Genomic DNA, 17072 nt, shown 5'->3' on the forward strand with positions numbered 1-17072 from the left:
CTAATTTCCAATTTAACTAGTTGGTCCACGGATACAGAAACTGTGATTAAGCTTCTGAAACGGGTAATTCATACATAGTTGGGTGGTGTTCTCTATCCATTTGTTGCGTGCAGCCATCACAATTCAAGCCTACATTTCCATGCACACTTTGCTCCATGTCACATTAGAAAGGTCAGCTGCCCTTTTGCTGGGGTAAGAGAATTGAGCCCTTGTGTGGTGCCTGGTTACATGTAACTGTTTATGCTTCAAATTTTCAGAGGAATTATGTTTCTTCTATCTTTCTGTAACTTAGGCATTAGATCAGATATTTTCTGGTGATTTTACATGGAGCAGGTTTATGGGTTACATGCATGGCCCTAGTGTATGCACGGGCCAAACTGCCCCTCACAAGCCTGTGTGTGGGGACGTGGATTTGAGTGTGTGCATCGAGCATGTGGTCCGTCATCTTCTCTTTCTGAGAGCTTTTGGACCATAAGAGGGATCCTGGCCTTATAGATAACGTGTCTTGTAACGTTACCGTGTTACTGCAGTCTAGGTTGGTTTAAGCGCGGAAGAGATGTTCTTTGTATTGATTTTGGGTACGGCTGCATGTTCATTGGGACCGAGAGAGAGCTGCTTATTTTTCTTTTTACTGATTTCTAGTGATCTTTAGGAGCTAAATGATTGTCCCTTTTGGTCTATTCACGAATTGAACATAAAAAGAAACTCAGAGAGTGTTTATGAGAACATTGTGTTTCTAAAATGTTCTTATAACACATGATCTAAGATCATCCTGATCTTACTCCCAAGAAATATGGCGTGATTACAGATTCTAGTGTTTGATATATTAACACTGTCTTTTCCAGAACAAAAATAGTCTGATTGCAGTAGCTTTCAAAAAGGTTCATTGGTCCAAATTGCTCGAAGCTCAAGCCTTAAAAGCTTAAAGCTGGCAATTCAGAAAAATACAAATAAGACGTAAGCCTGGAGGCGAAAGAGTTTTTTGAGGCATAAACTTTATTGCATCTAAGATCAAATATTAAAATAAGTTTGATGGCTTTTCGATAGGGCATGCATAAATTTTTGAAGTCATTTTGTTGTTTTTCAGAAAATACTTTGTAGGCACTCATTTTCTAAACTCAACAAATTTCATTTGCTGGAAGCAGGTTACTTTTTTAGGGCATTTTACCAGTGGAATTCCTCAACCACTAGGCGCCACATGTTACAGATTGGCACATGACGTCAGTTGGTTGGGTCATTCTACGTTGCATGTGAAATGTCTTGGAGGACAAGTCACCCTCTTTTGTCTTCCAGAGCCCAAAAAAGGCACAGTAGTGAAGAGTCTGTGACAAACGTGATGTTGAAACTTAGAAGGCCTTCAATCAAGTCTCAATTAATGTTTACTCAATATTTGATCTTCCTGAAAACCGACGTAAAACTCTTTGAGTTTCTCTCGCCGTCCTAGAAAAAATAATGCAAAAGCATGGGCAAATTTTTATATTGTCAAAAATAACCATAAGTTTTCGATCCTTGTTAAAAAAATCGTTTTAATTCATCCTAAGTTAACAGCAACTTAGGTTTGAAGGTTATAAAGCTCAAACACCTTCAGTCAACACAAATACAAAAAATCAATGATTTGTCATGGTCTCTTGAACCATACGTACTAATATTAGGGAAATGTCATATTTCCAGCGTACCTCTTGTCTATGATCCCAAAATAAGAACACCTTTTATAAATTTCTTAACAAGAACTTTTTTTTTTTTAACACAGTAAGGACTTGAAATAAGTTTCCGCTAACATAAAAAACGGAGATGGTTGAAATGGTAATTACATAATCTAGTAATTGAGGGAAATATTAAAAAACTGCAGCTGATACTTTCCATTTCTCGAGTTAAGAAGGATTTAGATGACAACATTAATCCAAACTGCAGACTGTATTGAAAGGTGGCGAAAAAGTGGTTTTTCCTCAATAATAGGCAAACGGTAGACCTAGAAAAAAAATCTTAATGTTCTACATAATTAACTCAATCCATGTATCTAGTTAATAAATTAAATATAAATTAATTGAATGCTGAACATATTCTCTTTATTCATGCTAGAAATTATCCTACAGTAACTTAAATATATCTACAATGATAGAAATGTTTCATTTTTAAAGGGCAAAACAGCCTCATGGTTCCTTCCCATTAACCATGAAAAAAAATTAAGTATATTTCAACAGTCGCCACAAAAGTTCGATGTCTTTTTATAATGCCAAATCTTTAGATTCATCTTGGAAAATAAACCCTAAAGAAAGCATTGCACGATTTGTCAAATCGCTCATATCTTTTCCTATTTCATGTGGCATGATAAATTTATGTCCAACCATGCCAACGTGAACTGTGAATTCAAGATTTGATGTTCCCAGTATGCCAAATCTTTCTCTCTCTGGATTTTTGCCAATACTCTTCAATAGCTTTGCATGTTTTTTGCTCTTTCAATATTCTCAGTAATGCACAATAAAACTGGTTTAGAAAGTTATATTACTTTAAAATAAAAACGCAAATTATTTTCATAACAGTTCCAACAAGTTATTTGACGAATATCAGCTAGGAAGCTCATATGAGTCAGCCTGGGATGAGACAAGGCCAACTTCAATCGGATTGAGTTAAGCCGACCATTCACTATTTCTGTTCTTTTAGTAATGTTCATTTTATTAGTTCAAGTGTAATATTGTTTCCAGCTTTCAGGGGACATAGCATAGTTGGTCAGGCTGATGGGCCGATGAAAAACAAGTCATCAGTTTGATTCACTATTCTTTTAGATAGCAAACGTTGACAAACAACATAGCATAGTTGGTCAAGCTGATGGGCCGATGAAAAACAAGTCATCAGTTTGATTCACTATTCTTTTAGATAGCAAACGTTGACAAACACCCTCTTAATTTAAAGAAAGTGACTATAAGTTCAGCTAGATCCTAAAAAATCCTAAACCTTGGGAGCAAGAGAAAGGGAGAGAGACTTGGGTCCTCTTCGGATATCCATAACCCATATTGTTTTGAAATTAAAGATTTCCAAACACTTTTCAATTCCTACTTATTCGAACATGGAATTGTAGATAAGAAAGTTTAAGATTTACGAGCTGAAAAAAATCAAAACACTTGGAAACTTATACAACGTTCCAAATTTATAAAATGGAAATCAAAATAAAGCAGACCAATGAGAATTTAAGCTCTGAAAAACTTGTTACTTAAAAACTAAGACAATGTTCCAATTTTTTTTTTCCATGTTGTCAACAAACACTAGATGGAAATCTAGGGGATCATAATCCAAGTTCAACAAACGCGCCCACATTTTGGAATGGAGATGCAAATCCCCATTCTACTGATTCCTGTATTCAAAACCTGAGATTTGAATCCCAAGATTTCAATCCTAGTGCTGGCAAACGCTACCTTAGTGCAAAACTGGCTTATGAGCACGGACCCGTGTTGATTTATAACAGGTTATTTGACATTTTCTAATCAATAAACAATTTTAAATATTAAATAACAAAAAATGATTGATATTTTTAAAATGGTTATCGGTCAAAACTGTTTTTGTTTGCATTGTTACTCACAACAGGTCATGTTCATTCATAAGTTCATAACTATTAATTAAATAATTTCAAACTGAGAGGCAATTTATCGTTTGTTTAATCAATGGTGAAAGTTAAAAATATACGGCTACAAATATTAACAAAGGTTTATAATGCAACAAGTTCTTTTAACAAAAGTTTGTAATGTACTTAGCATGAATATTAACAAAGCCTTATGGTGCAACAAGTGCTTGCAACAACATTTTGTAATATATTCAGTGAGACAACTTTTAATGTTTAGCCATTCGGCAAAAATGTGCATTTCCGACAGAGAATTGCTTGGCCATTGTTTCTAATAACAAAATACACATTTTGCGATGATTTTTTGTAACACATAAAAATATAACCATCCAATCATAGAGATAGGGTCACCCAACCATATAATTAAGGTCTTTCTTCTAAAGTAGATGAATGATTGAAGGAAAAAAGAAAATATGTGAATTAATACTAGATGACAAAAATGCTTATCATTTTTTTCTTGTCAATTTTCTTTTTGACCATCATTAGATCAGATGACGGAGGTTAATTAGAGTATATATAGAAAATGATAAACGAAAGACCTTATATAATTTCTTTTGCCAAAGCTGATGTTGGAGATGGCCGATGGAGCATATTTCCTTACTCTAACATTGGGAGGCTTCTTACAAATATCCGCAGCTTAAGCCCCTGTTAGTAAGTTATGGCGGTTGTAGAATTTTTGCTCGCCGAGAACAAAACAGAAAATGCGGAGGGGAGATTGCTAACGTGGATGGTATTGGACTTCTCACTGACCATTTAACAAATACTATTGAAGAGAGCCCCTTTTTCCTTTTTCACGTACCCACCTTCCTCTCGTCCCGGGATATAATGGCGGTGTCTTTTAATCCTTCTGGCAGGGTAAGTTTTCCCTTGCTATTCATTCCTGTTTCGCTATCTTATGTGATGATTTCCTCCATTATTCTTCTTCTTGGTAGTGAGTTATTGTGTTCACTGGTTCATTTGCGTGTTTTCTGAGAAAAAATCCTAACCACAATCTTGAGTTCATTTAGAAAGGGAAGCCCTACTACTGGCATTCAATGGGAACCATTTGGAACTCAAAATCCTTTCGTGGGGAGCAGTTAGTTACTTACTTTTCCGTAATTTATATCCATTTATTGTGTGAAGCGGCACAATTTGATGCGTGATATGCGTTATTGGAGGTGTTACTTACTTTCCGTAATTTCTATCAATTTATCGTGTGAAGCGGCACAATTTGGTGCATGAAATGCGTTATTGGAGGTGTAGACAAAGAGTAAAGAGAATGTCTTGGTTGGAGATTTGAGTAAGTTTTTATGGGTATGGTGAACCCAAGATATTGGCATAAAGCAGGCGCATGTCGGCCAAACAAATTGTTGAAGTGACAGCTTAGGTAACCCTGTAGCGGAAAGTGATAAGTGCATAAGTTCCACCGTAGAATTGCCACCGTGGTCTAAATTCCAAGTTCCAAAATGTGATCTCCAAGATCGTAAACGGCAGTCTGCTATATTTGATATACATTTGTTCGTTTAAACATGCATGATATGTTTTATCTTCAAATTTCATAACTGCGCCCTTTTCCAGTACAAAGTTCAGGATTTATGGACTGTTTGCATTTGAGTAGATCCTCCAAGAAACTTCAATTACATAGAATTGGTTGCAAAATGAGGTATGAGGATTGCTGGACCATTCACATTTGAATAAATCCTGCAAGGCGTTTCAATTACATAAACTTGTCCGTGGCACAAATGAGTATGATTTATTTTTTTTTCCTTCGTACCTTTTGTGTTGTTTTTATCTACCAAACTTTGAGGAGCTGTCTGGTGGTGCTTATTAGTGATAATTAGTCATACTGAGGAACAAAATGGTGATAATAAACATTAGTTAATAATTTCTTTATGATGCTTGAGGCAAGTTACTTGCTAACTGATATTGTTACAAAAATTTAAAGTTCCCTGTGCATGAGTTTAAGCTTAAGATGTAGTCTGCATATGGAATTTCAAGCTAAAGGGTTTACTGTATCAATGGCAATTTATTTACTGCTTCCATTACCATGCAGCTTTTTAGGAGTTGTGAAAGAGTCTTTGGAAGAGCCATCGAGGGTAAGCCCTTTTTCTTTGGATTGGCTGAGAATGTCATTTACAATAAAAAGGAAAAATTGATCATGGATATGGTATCTTATGATTATTTGGAAAAATTTCAAAAGAACAACCAGATATTACAATCGGAAAAACGAACTAAGGTCTCATTATTGGTAATGACACCCGATGCTTTTCAGGTCAGTAATGGAGCTACATGTACGCTGGTATAGACAGTTACCTAGACCAGCACACAAATTTTTTAAATTTCATATGGATGTCTTCAACTTTTGTGTATTTATATGTATTGGTGCCCCTTAAGATATGAAAATTTTTGAAATAGTGCCCCTTAGCGCAAAATGTCTATTTGTAGTAGAAGTAAATTTTTTTGCCCATTAAACATAAAAGAATAATGATTCCTAAAATGGTGCCCATGAGAAGAAGGAACAACCAAGCATTTCCAGCGATCTGACTAAAAAAGAATTGACAAGATATGCCTGGTCGATTTGAATTAAAACGAAAAACTGTCCTCTTAAAAACCACCACAGAATGCAGTCGACATCATAGAGGAGCCTGTGGATATGTTCTCTCTTGGATAGGGCAAGGTAAAAAAAGCTTCATCAAGGAATTGGGATGGTAAAGGAGAAGATAGTCAGCGACAGATGACTACTAGCCACAGAGAGAGGGAGAGAGAGAGAGAGAGAGAGAGAGAGAGAGAGAGAGAGATTCTTGACAACAAGGATGATGAAGCAAGTCGAATTACTACAAGGCTGTAGATGTTAATTGTTAAAGAGGCGAAGAAAACATGCAGCATGTAAATTCAATAATCAAGACTAAGAAAGCAAGGTAACTTCGAGGGTTCTCTAGTCATTTAATTCATTATCTTGTATCTAAGATAACCCATGTTGTTTTTGGTTAGCAGTCCAGAACTCGGGTGCTTTTAAAAATATCAAAACCTTGTCGTGCTTTATATTGTCATCAAAACTTTAGTTTTGTTTATGAAAGTTTCTACAATCACTTTACTTTTTCTTTATTCTTATCATTTTTAATATCTTACCAATATGCTTATGTCACCATTGATCTCCTTGGTGTTGGCCTGTAGCTGGCAGGTGCATGGGAATTCATCTCAATTTGTTACCATTCTTGGGTTTGAAGGTTGGACCATTTTCTGGCCTTTACGGTGGAAATATTACTTATAAGATATGCTTTGCCAAGTCTATGACAACACAGTACAGATCCCCCAAGCCTGTATTGGCTACAGTCAATGACAAGAAGGTTGTAGGAGCTTTTTTGAAAGACAGAAAGTTGGTTCCTCCGTGTGACCCTCCTAGTGCGAAAGACATTAACCTTTTGCATGAATTTATTGATAAGAGGTCTATTTTCTGGAAACGTCTTCTTTAGTTTTAGTTTGTTTGTCTAAGATACTTATCTAGATATGGTTTTTGTATACATGGGTTGCCTAATATCCCTGAATCCTTTTACTAACTAGGATTGCAGTCATAAGCTTATGGTGTTGACCGGAGCAGGAATGAGTACTGAGTGTGGGATTCCTGACTATAGAAGGTAGTTTTTAGTTTCTATAGTTCTTCATGTTAAAAACCAAATTAGTAGATGGTGACTATATATTTGACTATATATTATTGGATATATTTGTTGTCTGGAATATATTTTGAGAACTGCATTTATTAGGTTTGTTAATCCTCTATTCAAATCAGTATTCTATGCTATGTCACATAGGTACGGGTGCGGGTGCCGGTACGGGTACCAATCATTTTCCAAAAACTTGGGTGCGGGGGTACGGCTGTACACACACACACACACACACACACATATATATATATCAAAAAAATTACAAACAAAATAGCATATTCATGAATCATTAAATCATGATCCAAAATTTGTAGATACTAAGAATTTCAAGACAAAAAATCTGTCATTTGGGAGTTCCAAGGGGCGAAAAGGCAAAGAACGAGAGGGGCAAGGGGGGGAGAGGTGAGAGGGTGAGAGGGTGAGGGGGAGGAGAGGCGAGAGGATGAGAAAGGCAAGAGGGCAAAGGCATCGTACGAGAGAGGGGAAAAAATGGTTTTTTAAAACGTGCAGTGGACCATTTTGGACTCGGTCAACTTTGACCAAGTCTAAAAATGGTTGGATTCGACCTCGGGTACTTTGACCGTACCCGACATGGTCAACGCCGCACCCGAGCCGTACCCGTACCCGTACTGGTGTCATACTGTTACGGTGCTGGTACTGCTCCTTTGGAGCAGTACCCGTGTTACAGAGATCATATGAAATATGACCTCTAGGGCAGCTCACTTTCTTCTGCTTATTAGATATATAAAAGGTAAATTGCCATGTGTGACTAAGAGTTAGGCTTCCATACATTTACACAAGTCTTCATATTTGGTATCATTTTTAACCTCTTTCTTAATGTTTTGATCTTCATCCATGAACTTTCCTGTGTATTCATTAGACTGATTTGACTCTGTCACAGTCCGAATGGCGCATACAGTTCTGGATACAAACCAATGACTCATCAGGTGTGTTTTTAAAATGATGAGTTGTTTCTACTTTCATAGTTGTCTGTTTTGATTTCTTTTAGTTTATTGCTAGCGAAAGTTTTGTATTTGAGGAATTTGATTTTCACTGGCCATAAGTTTTACCACGTTTAAGATGTCAGTTTATGACGTTAGTTTTTTTAAGTTTTTTTGTTCCCCTGTGATCTTATGCATTGGCATTCCTGGTCTAGTTAGTGTCATGATGGCCTTATGAATTAATGTGCAACTTAAATGAAAAGCATTCAAGATATGCAATTATTCTCCATTGATAATGAAATTTATTATTTCTTGAGAGCTTGCAGCATTAGTGAGCAAGCTTACGATGCCTGTAAGTGCTGAGACCTATATGGAATTGGAATGGGTTGAAGCTGGTGGTAGTGTGGAATTTTCTTTTGGTTCATAAAAATTTTGACACTCTTTACCACATTCTTATGGAAACTATTTGATTTCTTGATGTGTATGTTCTGTGGGAACGGAATTATCTTCAGGATTATGCTAGGGAGATTGTTTTTTGTCTTTAAGGTGAATAAGGTACTGAAAGAAAACAGAAAAACATCGTACCTAAAGTCAAACCAATCCTGTTTTTAGGGTAATTAATCATAGTCTCCTTCAACTGGTCATCTTGAGAAATCGTAATGACAACACACTTGAACATTTTATGTGACCTAATTTATTTAAAATATTATTTATGTCACATGGACTCTTCAAAAAAGGGGCAGCACCCACTTCGACGTGACATAAGTGTGGGCACGGACATGGGTGTGGCTCCAACACAAGCCCCAAAAGCACCCTCTCTTATTCAAAATTTTCTTCTCTCTGTCTCTCTCTTTCTTTATTTACAGTAATAACAGTAAAAAAAGGACAGGTTGAGATATAATACTTTTTTTTTTCTTTTCCTGTACTCAAGATGAGGTTATCATTGTTATTTGACTGGAATAGTTCTTTCATCTTTGTAAACTTTTTTGACTGGTTGGCCTGTTTCCAGCTTATTTTTCAAGACAAGACAAAGTTAATTGATCCAGAAACATTTGAAACTTGAAATTGTTTGCTTTAATGATCATTGTCTTCGTAATGTAGCTCATTCTGCATGGTGTTGGGCATGTCTTATGACAAAAATGTAGTCTGTTTGGCAAAAGTGCCTTTTTCATGGAAAGTTGTGACGCTGTAGGTAAGCTGATTCTTGAGGAGTCCCAATGGGTAAATAACCTTACTACTGTGTGTCCATTACTGCCATGTACATGTTTTTGCAATTTTAGCTTCAGATATATGTTGTTTTCCTATTTGGTCATTGCTTAATCTTAGATGTGTTGGAGCATGATGCACAAAAGGGCTGCTTAGAATAGGGTGTTGTGTGTGCAGTGATTGAATATGAGATGCTATTTTCATCCAAGTACAGAGTCTTTTTTTCTTTTTTTTTTTCCAGCTAAAATATAGGTTTAAATTCCACATGAACTCCATTGAAAAATTTTGCACTTACAGGAATTTGTTCGATCAAGTCGAGCTCGTAGGCGGTATTGGGCAAGGAGTTATGCTGGGTGGAGAAGATTCACAAAGGCACAGCCTGGGGCAGCTCATATAGCACTAGCTTCACTTGAAAGAATTGGTCGATTGGATTTTATGGTTACACAAAATGTTGACAGGTAAAAGCAGTAGAATCTTTTCTTTTGATGTGGGATGTCAGGGAGGACCTTTTCACTTCATATATTTCCTTTTTCTTATTCACAGATTACATCATCGTGCTGGAAGCAGTGCACTTGAATTGCATGGGACTGTATATTCTGTCATTTGTTTGGAATGCGGTCATACCTTCTGCCGCCATTTATTCCAGGACCAACTCCGGTCTCTTAATCCACTGGTCTGACATTAGTACAATTCAATGTTTTCTTTGCTGTGGAAAATGGTGGAAAATTATAGAATAATCTGTTGTATGAGTTAGCATCTCTAAATTCCTAGGTAGGAGTTCAGTGGACAGTGGACATGGTATCCACGTAGATCATTACTTCCACAAATGCATGATTAGCCAATACACTTGATCCAATTCTTGCATTTAACGTTGTAAGTTCAAACTGGAAACTACATGTAAGCAAAGAAAGTCAGCTGGTTACTCTCTTTGTACACTTAAAGGGGAGCCATACTTATTTTGATGCTTCAAGACACAAGGAGTCTCGGGCAGTTAAAATTATGTAGGATGTACGGATGTGGAAATGCAGTCTGTATCCTTTTTCACATAATAGGCTTCAGCATCTTCAATGTTTCCTTTTCCTTAGGCCTTTTAAAGTTCATTGACATTTTATGTTTCTAATTCATGCTTATATTTAAGACTTCTTTAGTGTTTTTCCTTAGTCATTTTATGTCTCCCCTCCTTCCCCTCCCCCTTCCCCCCAACACCAAACAACCATTTTTCTTGATTAGTCTTGTTAAACTGTTGAGCATGAAGACTGATGTCTTTTTGCAGTGGGCTTCAGCACTTGAGCATTTGGAAGATGGAGATCCTGGTTCAGATGCAAATATTGGAATGATTCAACGGCCTGATGGTGATATAGATGTTGACGAGAAATTTTGGGAGGACAAGTTCCAAATTCCCAATTGCCAACAATGTAATGGAACATTGAAACCCGATGTGAGTTCCTCCATTAAAGTTGGAAATTTTACAATGTGCTTATATTTTAAGCTTAAATGCATATACTTTCTTATTCTGGGAAGATGTATAGGGTTTGCTTTGTCCATTGGCTATAATTTTAACCATGGGTCGTAAAATGTTTCTGCCCCACATGAAAGTGCTAGATTTGAGCATAAGATAGAAATTGCTTTAGTAAAGTCATCTCTAGTTGTTAGTTTAAATAACGTTGCAGTAGCTGGCAATGTCAGGATTTTTGCTTATTGTGAATTTTCTTTTCTCTGTAGAATGTGTTTGGTCCAGTTAAAAAAAGCCATCCGAACCGGTGCTAGGAGATGCATCAACTTGTAAATTAACCTAACTACTTTTGAATTGGTTTGTCATGATTTCCAGAAAAATATATGTGAGATCACTTAAGCCTAGGTGCACTCTAATAATGGAATTAGTCCTGAAAGAGCTTCTCTTCAATCTTCAGTAGAAGTTTTTGAAACATAAACATCAGATAGGCACCACCCACACCATAGTTACAGTTATAGTGTTCAATTTGTTGTTTCTGAGTATACGAAAAAATAAAAATTTCAATAATGGCTGATAGTCAATAACTGCTGATATGGTATGAACAAGAAACTTCAGGTATCACCAACTTTTACAGAGGTCAACATTCATCTAGTTCAGCACTTTCAAGAAAGTTGATGGGATAAAGTCATAATAAAAAACAATCTCTCATTCATTTGAGTAGACTTTTGTACTTCCAATTAAAGGCTTTCTATGTGACACTTGGTTTTCTTACACTGCTGTATTATAGTTCTAAATGACGTATTGTCTGAAGGATATCACCAAGCGTTTTGTAATGAAGCTTCTTGTCACATTTGAAGTTTCTAATGGATCTCTCAAAATGCCCTAACAATTGTGCAAGTTGCTCACTTGGCAAATCATGCAACCATACTGTGAAGGCATAAAAAGCTCCATTGGAATTCATTAATGTAAGGAATCCAAGTTGCAAATCTATGGCTGCTTTCAGCCAAGCCGCAATGGTAAGGCAAGCTGGATGATGGCTGGCAAACTTGGGTAGGCCATGAATTGACTTACCCAAATTGACTTCGCTGCAGTTCTAACTAACTGAAAATAAGTCTTCATACTTGCTTATGACCAAACTTGGTCAAGTCAACAGTTTGACTTGCTCAAAGCGACAAACGTTGCTGAGTGAACTAAGTTTTATCGTTGAGTTTGGCCAAGTCAACTGAGCTGTGAAATGTAAAGTAATCTTTTATTCTATTGTTCTATTTATGGTCGTATCATCATAAATATAGCGGACCTTTTTTTTACTTATTACTATTATTTACGTGATAAAATTACTTGTACGTTTAATTTTTGGTTTTTACGTTATGTCATTCATTTTTAATACATAAAGCCTCTGAGTCACCAAATTGACTCATCTGAGTCATTGGGTTCACATGAGCTGATCCAGTAGGGAGCCCAGTTGCCAATAGTATTTGTGACTACCAATAAACTAGCCTGAGTTGTGCACCAAGTTGCCTTTTCTGGAGAAAATGCTAACCTTTGGGCTCTGGAGTTAGTCCAGACTCCAGAGGGAAACAGTGAGAGATTAAGCATGATACGATACCAGATTCTAGGAAAGGATGCATCTTAGGATTTGCTATCAGCACATCATATGGAAAAACCGGAGTAAATTTGACTTTCTATTAGTGAAATTTTAGTGGAAAATAATAGGGTATTGCTCATATATTGCATCTCATTCTGTTCTTCATAGTTTTCAGGTTTAATGTTCGTGTCATTGTTTAATATGCTGACTGTAAATATGTTTCACATCAAAGGTGTGCTTATGCATCTAAGAGACTGGGGCTACGTTTAGAGATAATCTTGAGCTAATATTTCCTTTATAATTTTGAATTGTTGAAGGTTGTTTTCTTTGGAGACAACGTTCCAAAGGATAGAGCTGACAAAGCCATGGAAGGTGCGAAAAGCTGTGATGCTTTACTAGTGGTTGGGTCATCTGTGATGACAATGTCTGCTTATCGGCTTGTCAGGTGAATACGTTATGATTAATTTTCTTTGAATCCTTGATAAGGGAGTATAGTTTTATCATCACCCAATATGAGCAGCCTTAATTTCTCCAATGTGGCACATTGATTGATATAAAATATTAAAAACCTCTCTCTAAGGGACTCAAAAAAGAAAAACCACTGTCAATTTGTGTACCTTGTATGTTGGGTAAAACTCATATTACTGAAAGTAAACAAAAACGATGGCATTTTCTTACTACAGTATGGAGTGATTGCTTGGTGGATTGAAGTTCCTTTGTTAAGCATGTTCATCTTCTGGAGGTAGAGGAATTCATTTTAGGGTCTTTTTTGTGACAAAGAAAGACCATCGGATCATGTTGGTTTTTGCTATGCATGAAGCTGGAACAGATGAGAATGATTAACATGTCAGTCCTGAGGTTCATCAATTCCGATCTAGTTAGTTCATGGTTAGTAGGTGATGCTTGAGTTCTGATCTCAATGCTGATAAATTCATTAGATGCATTTTTGTTTCCTGATACGAGACGTAGTCAGCATCATATCTTGTTTCTCTTTAGTGCCCAACTTTTGGGTTAAATTGATTAGGAAAATAGTTGACTCGTGCACATGATAGTGCTTTACATTGAAGTCATGAAGCCTTGTTAAAATACACTCAGTTCCCGGGTACCTATTGCAAAGGGAGAGGGAAAATAAGAAAGATCAGGTCTGAAATTTTTGGTTGAGTGATCCATATGCAGAAGATATAAGCAATTTGCAGGTGGTTCTAAGCTGGATGAAAGATCTGCAACTGACACTTACTTGCACGATAGTTTCAGAAATTTCTGAAGTTGTTTCCCTCTATTCCTTTTGTACAGTTCAGAACCCAGTGGAATATTAATCTTTCACAATTGAAAACCTGAGGACAATCGTTTGTTCTAGAGATTAGAATGTGAAACTCAAACAAGGATTTCTTGGCTTATCTACAGGCCTGCACAACTAGAGAATCCATTTCATCCCAACCAATAAGTAATTTGAAGGTCACCAACAAGAGTTAAGAAGCTCAAGAGCTCAACCTTTGACATACATCTTTATGGGTATAAATCTGGTACTGATAGGATTAGCCTGCCCTAGCTTGCCTGTCTGAAAAATAGAAAAAAGAAAGTCTTTTATCTACTGACGTCACTTACTTTCTTTCGGTAAATACAATTGGCGGCCTTTTCTTTCAAGTTTGGTGCAAAATCTTAGATCAGTTTGATTGATGAATTTAGTTGAATTTAGATCCATTAATGTGCTTCCAAAGAAGTGGATGAAACAATGCCTTGTCCTGTTCGTTTTGAAATAGATTGCACTTGAGAAACATTATAATGAATTGTTGGCCAAATGTTGGATAAGATGGCTAGTAGCTTTTATTAGGTTTAATGAGCACATGATGGTGTTATCTTCTGAATTCTGTTCTGTTTCTGGGCATCACAGGTATTAATTCTGATTTCATTTTGTCGACAAAACATCCGCCTGAATTTTGCAGTGTGGCTTTTTATGCTATAATGTTTCTGCTGGATGTAAATCTTTTAGTCTTCTGACCTTTTTTCCTTGTTAATGATTAACAAATCCATTTCATTGTGTCTCAATTTTTTCCAGTTCACCGCTTTGTGTTGATGCACAGTGTCATTTGTCTATTTTCTTCGTCAAATATTAGCAAGATTGCTATGTTCATGTGCTTAGTCTGTTCTGTTGCATGCAGAGCTGCTCATGAAGCCGGCGCATCTACTGCTATTGTCAATATCGGTCCCACAAGAGCCGATGATATGGTGTCATTAAAAATTAAAGCAAGATGTGGGGAGGTATTTTTCTTTTCTTGTTTTTGGGGGAAGAGGAATTTAATGAGGAAAACAACTTGTTTGCTGTCTGGGTTCCAAAATCTGTTCGTTCCTCATAATTCCAACTCCTACTCCTCTGTGGCTTGAAGTTGCATTGAGAACACTGAGTTGCTCTCTACAAGATGGTGGTCACTCGTCAGTCCTCTATTCATGGCTTCAATCTACTAGTGCTTTAATTCTCTCACATAGCTGATGTTCCTTCCTGCCGAGCCAATTTTCACGTGAAGTTGGGCAGTTGTTTATTGTTTTTAACTCAGCATCTCTGCTCTTTTTGTGATGACAGATACTACCTAGGTTGCTTCAGATGGGGTCTCTGAGCATACCAGCAGTGCAGCCTTAATTTATATCTTTCATCGACTGGAAGATGCCTAACAGTCCGTGTCCCCATGGTAGTGCCGCAATTTTGTGCCTGCAATTCATCATCTGTATAACCCGGCCGCAATGTAAAATGTGTTGTACATATTGATGTATGTTGTGGCTGAATGTGATGGTCATGTCCTGGCATGTGTTCATTTTGCAAAGTCTCTGCAGGAGTGCACGTAGACCATCTTCTGCGTCCAGTTCTCGTGGGCGCGTCCCATCTTCAATGCTGTAGCAGTAACTGTTGATAATGGGTTTTGACCAAGGATCAACTTGTTAATTTGCTATGACTCTAAAGTCTAAACCATTTTTATCAAAAAATGAATCGATTTTCCAATCTTTTCAGGTAGAAGATTATACAAGCTTATATGTTGTGAGGGGTTTTATGTGTTTTATTTCCCCACCGTTCTGCAAATAGGACCTGTTAGATCCTGTGTGTTTCAACTCAGGAAATTCTCGTCGAATTCAACTTTGATGCCAAAGTTCACTTGCACAGAGGAAGATAGGACCGTAGGACTGAACTTTGACTTGAAAATTGCCTTTGCCAGGATTTGTCGTTTTTTGAAAGATTAGATGCTTGGCTATTCGAGAGGCTGACATTGTCCCCATTCTTCCTGCCTCGGGGTTTTTTTTATTTATTTTTTCAGTTGAGCCAGAGGATTATGATCTACCACCAGAAAAATTTGAAACGTCCTTCGTCCCCTTGCCTATGAGGTTTAGCATTAAAATAGGAAAAAAAAAGTAAGGAACTTTTCCCTTTTTGAGCATAAAATTTTCCCTATAATTAAGAAAAAGGAACCAATTCTTTTTCTTTTTGCAATTTTGTGCCCTTTCATAAAGCTTCAAATAAGGCCCTGTTATAAAGCTTTCATTTACCTGAGAAACAAAAAATGTCACCTAAGACGGTGAAAAAACAAACTAGTGAAAAAGTTCATATTGCAAAAAAAAAAAGTTTTACACTTTCAGTTCACGTTTTTGTATTTTATGAAAAGTGTCGCTTCTTATTAGAAAAATGTCAAAAAGTAGGCCTTTCTAAATTATTTATCAATGGTAGGCCTGAAAATAAAATAAATTTAAAAATAAATGGTACTGCTTAGAAACTCAAAACAATGTGTCGTCCTACCTACTTTGCAAATAAAATTGAGTGGAAACCAGTAGACTCAGTTACTACAAAGATTCAGAACACCTCCTTTTGGCCAAGTGAATCGGAACAAATGATGTCCAGTCAACCCAGGAGCATAGGGTACATGGAAATAATTCAAGTTATATATGGATATCTTTTCTAAGGTTGTGTTGGATAGCTTTGGATTTTAAATCTGAAGCTGCACAAAAGCTATTTGAGAGATGAGCTTCATAAAAAGGTATTTGAGAGACGATCTCAATAGTATGGATTTCAAATGCATGCTACATGTTAAAAGCCATGGATTTAAGGTAAGATTGAGATGAGTCCGAGCTTAAATTCATAGACTTTAGAGTTGGGGTGAAACAAACTCAACCTAAGGGTGTGTTGTTTCAACCTAAGGGTGTGTTGTTTCATCATGGATCTCATATCCCCAGTGAGATGAAATCCCTAAAATTTTAAATCGATGGATTTAAGATTGGACCATCCTTCCATCTGACCTTAAATCTATGGTTTTTAATGCAACCTCAGGTCTAAGATCAGATGCTATCAAACACAACCTAAAATAAAATAGCTTGCTCTAGCAAGTATACTTGAGTGCAACAAATCCTATAGAATGTGGCTCTCACGCATGTAAAATTCAATTCCACGTGGGAGAAAAGCTTATTTACATTACATATACATATATTAGAATATTGCAAAGTTGGTGGGCCTGCGCCCTGCTCATATGTGGCTTGGCTATTGATTATTGTATATTATGCTCGCATGAGTTCAAAAGTGTTATTATTATTGTGTTTTTTCAGAAAATTTCCATTTTGGGAACCACATTTTGGCCGTAATATGAAATATGGGTCTTGT

At 36.6% G+C, this 17072-nt stretch overlaps 1 protein-coding gene across 2 annotated transcripts; it reads left to right on the forward strand.

The window, feature by feature from the left end:
* Nucleotides 1–4215: 4215 nt before the first annotated feature.
* Nucleotides 4216–15446, forward strand: LOC116246026 (NAD-dependent protein deacylase SRT2). Of its 2 annotated transcripts, XM_031617701.2 has the most exons (11): nt 4216–4468; nt 5646–5688; nt 6767–7037; nt 7162–7227; nt 8156–8201; nt 9699–9859; nt 9945–10074; nt 10675–10839; nt 12757–12884; nt 14599–14698; nt 15018–15446. In XM_031617701.2, exons 1-11 carry the CDS (start codon nt 4439–4441, stop codon nt 15072–15074), a joined length of 1197 nt encoding a protein of 398 aa, XP_031473561.1. In that variant the 5' UTR covers nt 4216–4438; the 3' UTR covers nt 15075–15446. The 2 variants fall into 2 exon arrangements, with proteins under 2 accessions (XP_031473561.1, XP_031473563.1); XM_031617703.2 differs by lacking the exon at nt 5646–5688.
* Nucleotides 15447–17072: the final 1626 nt, after the last annotated feature.

This window comes from Nymphaea colorata, chromosome 1, assembly GCF_008831285.2.
Source record: "Nymphaea colorata isolate Beijing-Zhang1983 chromosome 1, ASM883128v2, whole genome shotgun sequence".
In the NCBI taxonomy this organism is placed as follows: domain Eukaryota; kingdom Viridiplantae; phylum Streptophyta; class Magnoliopsida; order Nymphaeales; family Nymphaeaceae; genus Nymphaea; species Nymphaea colorata.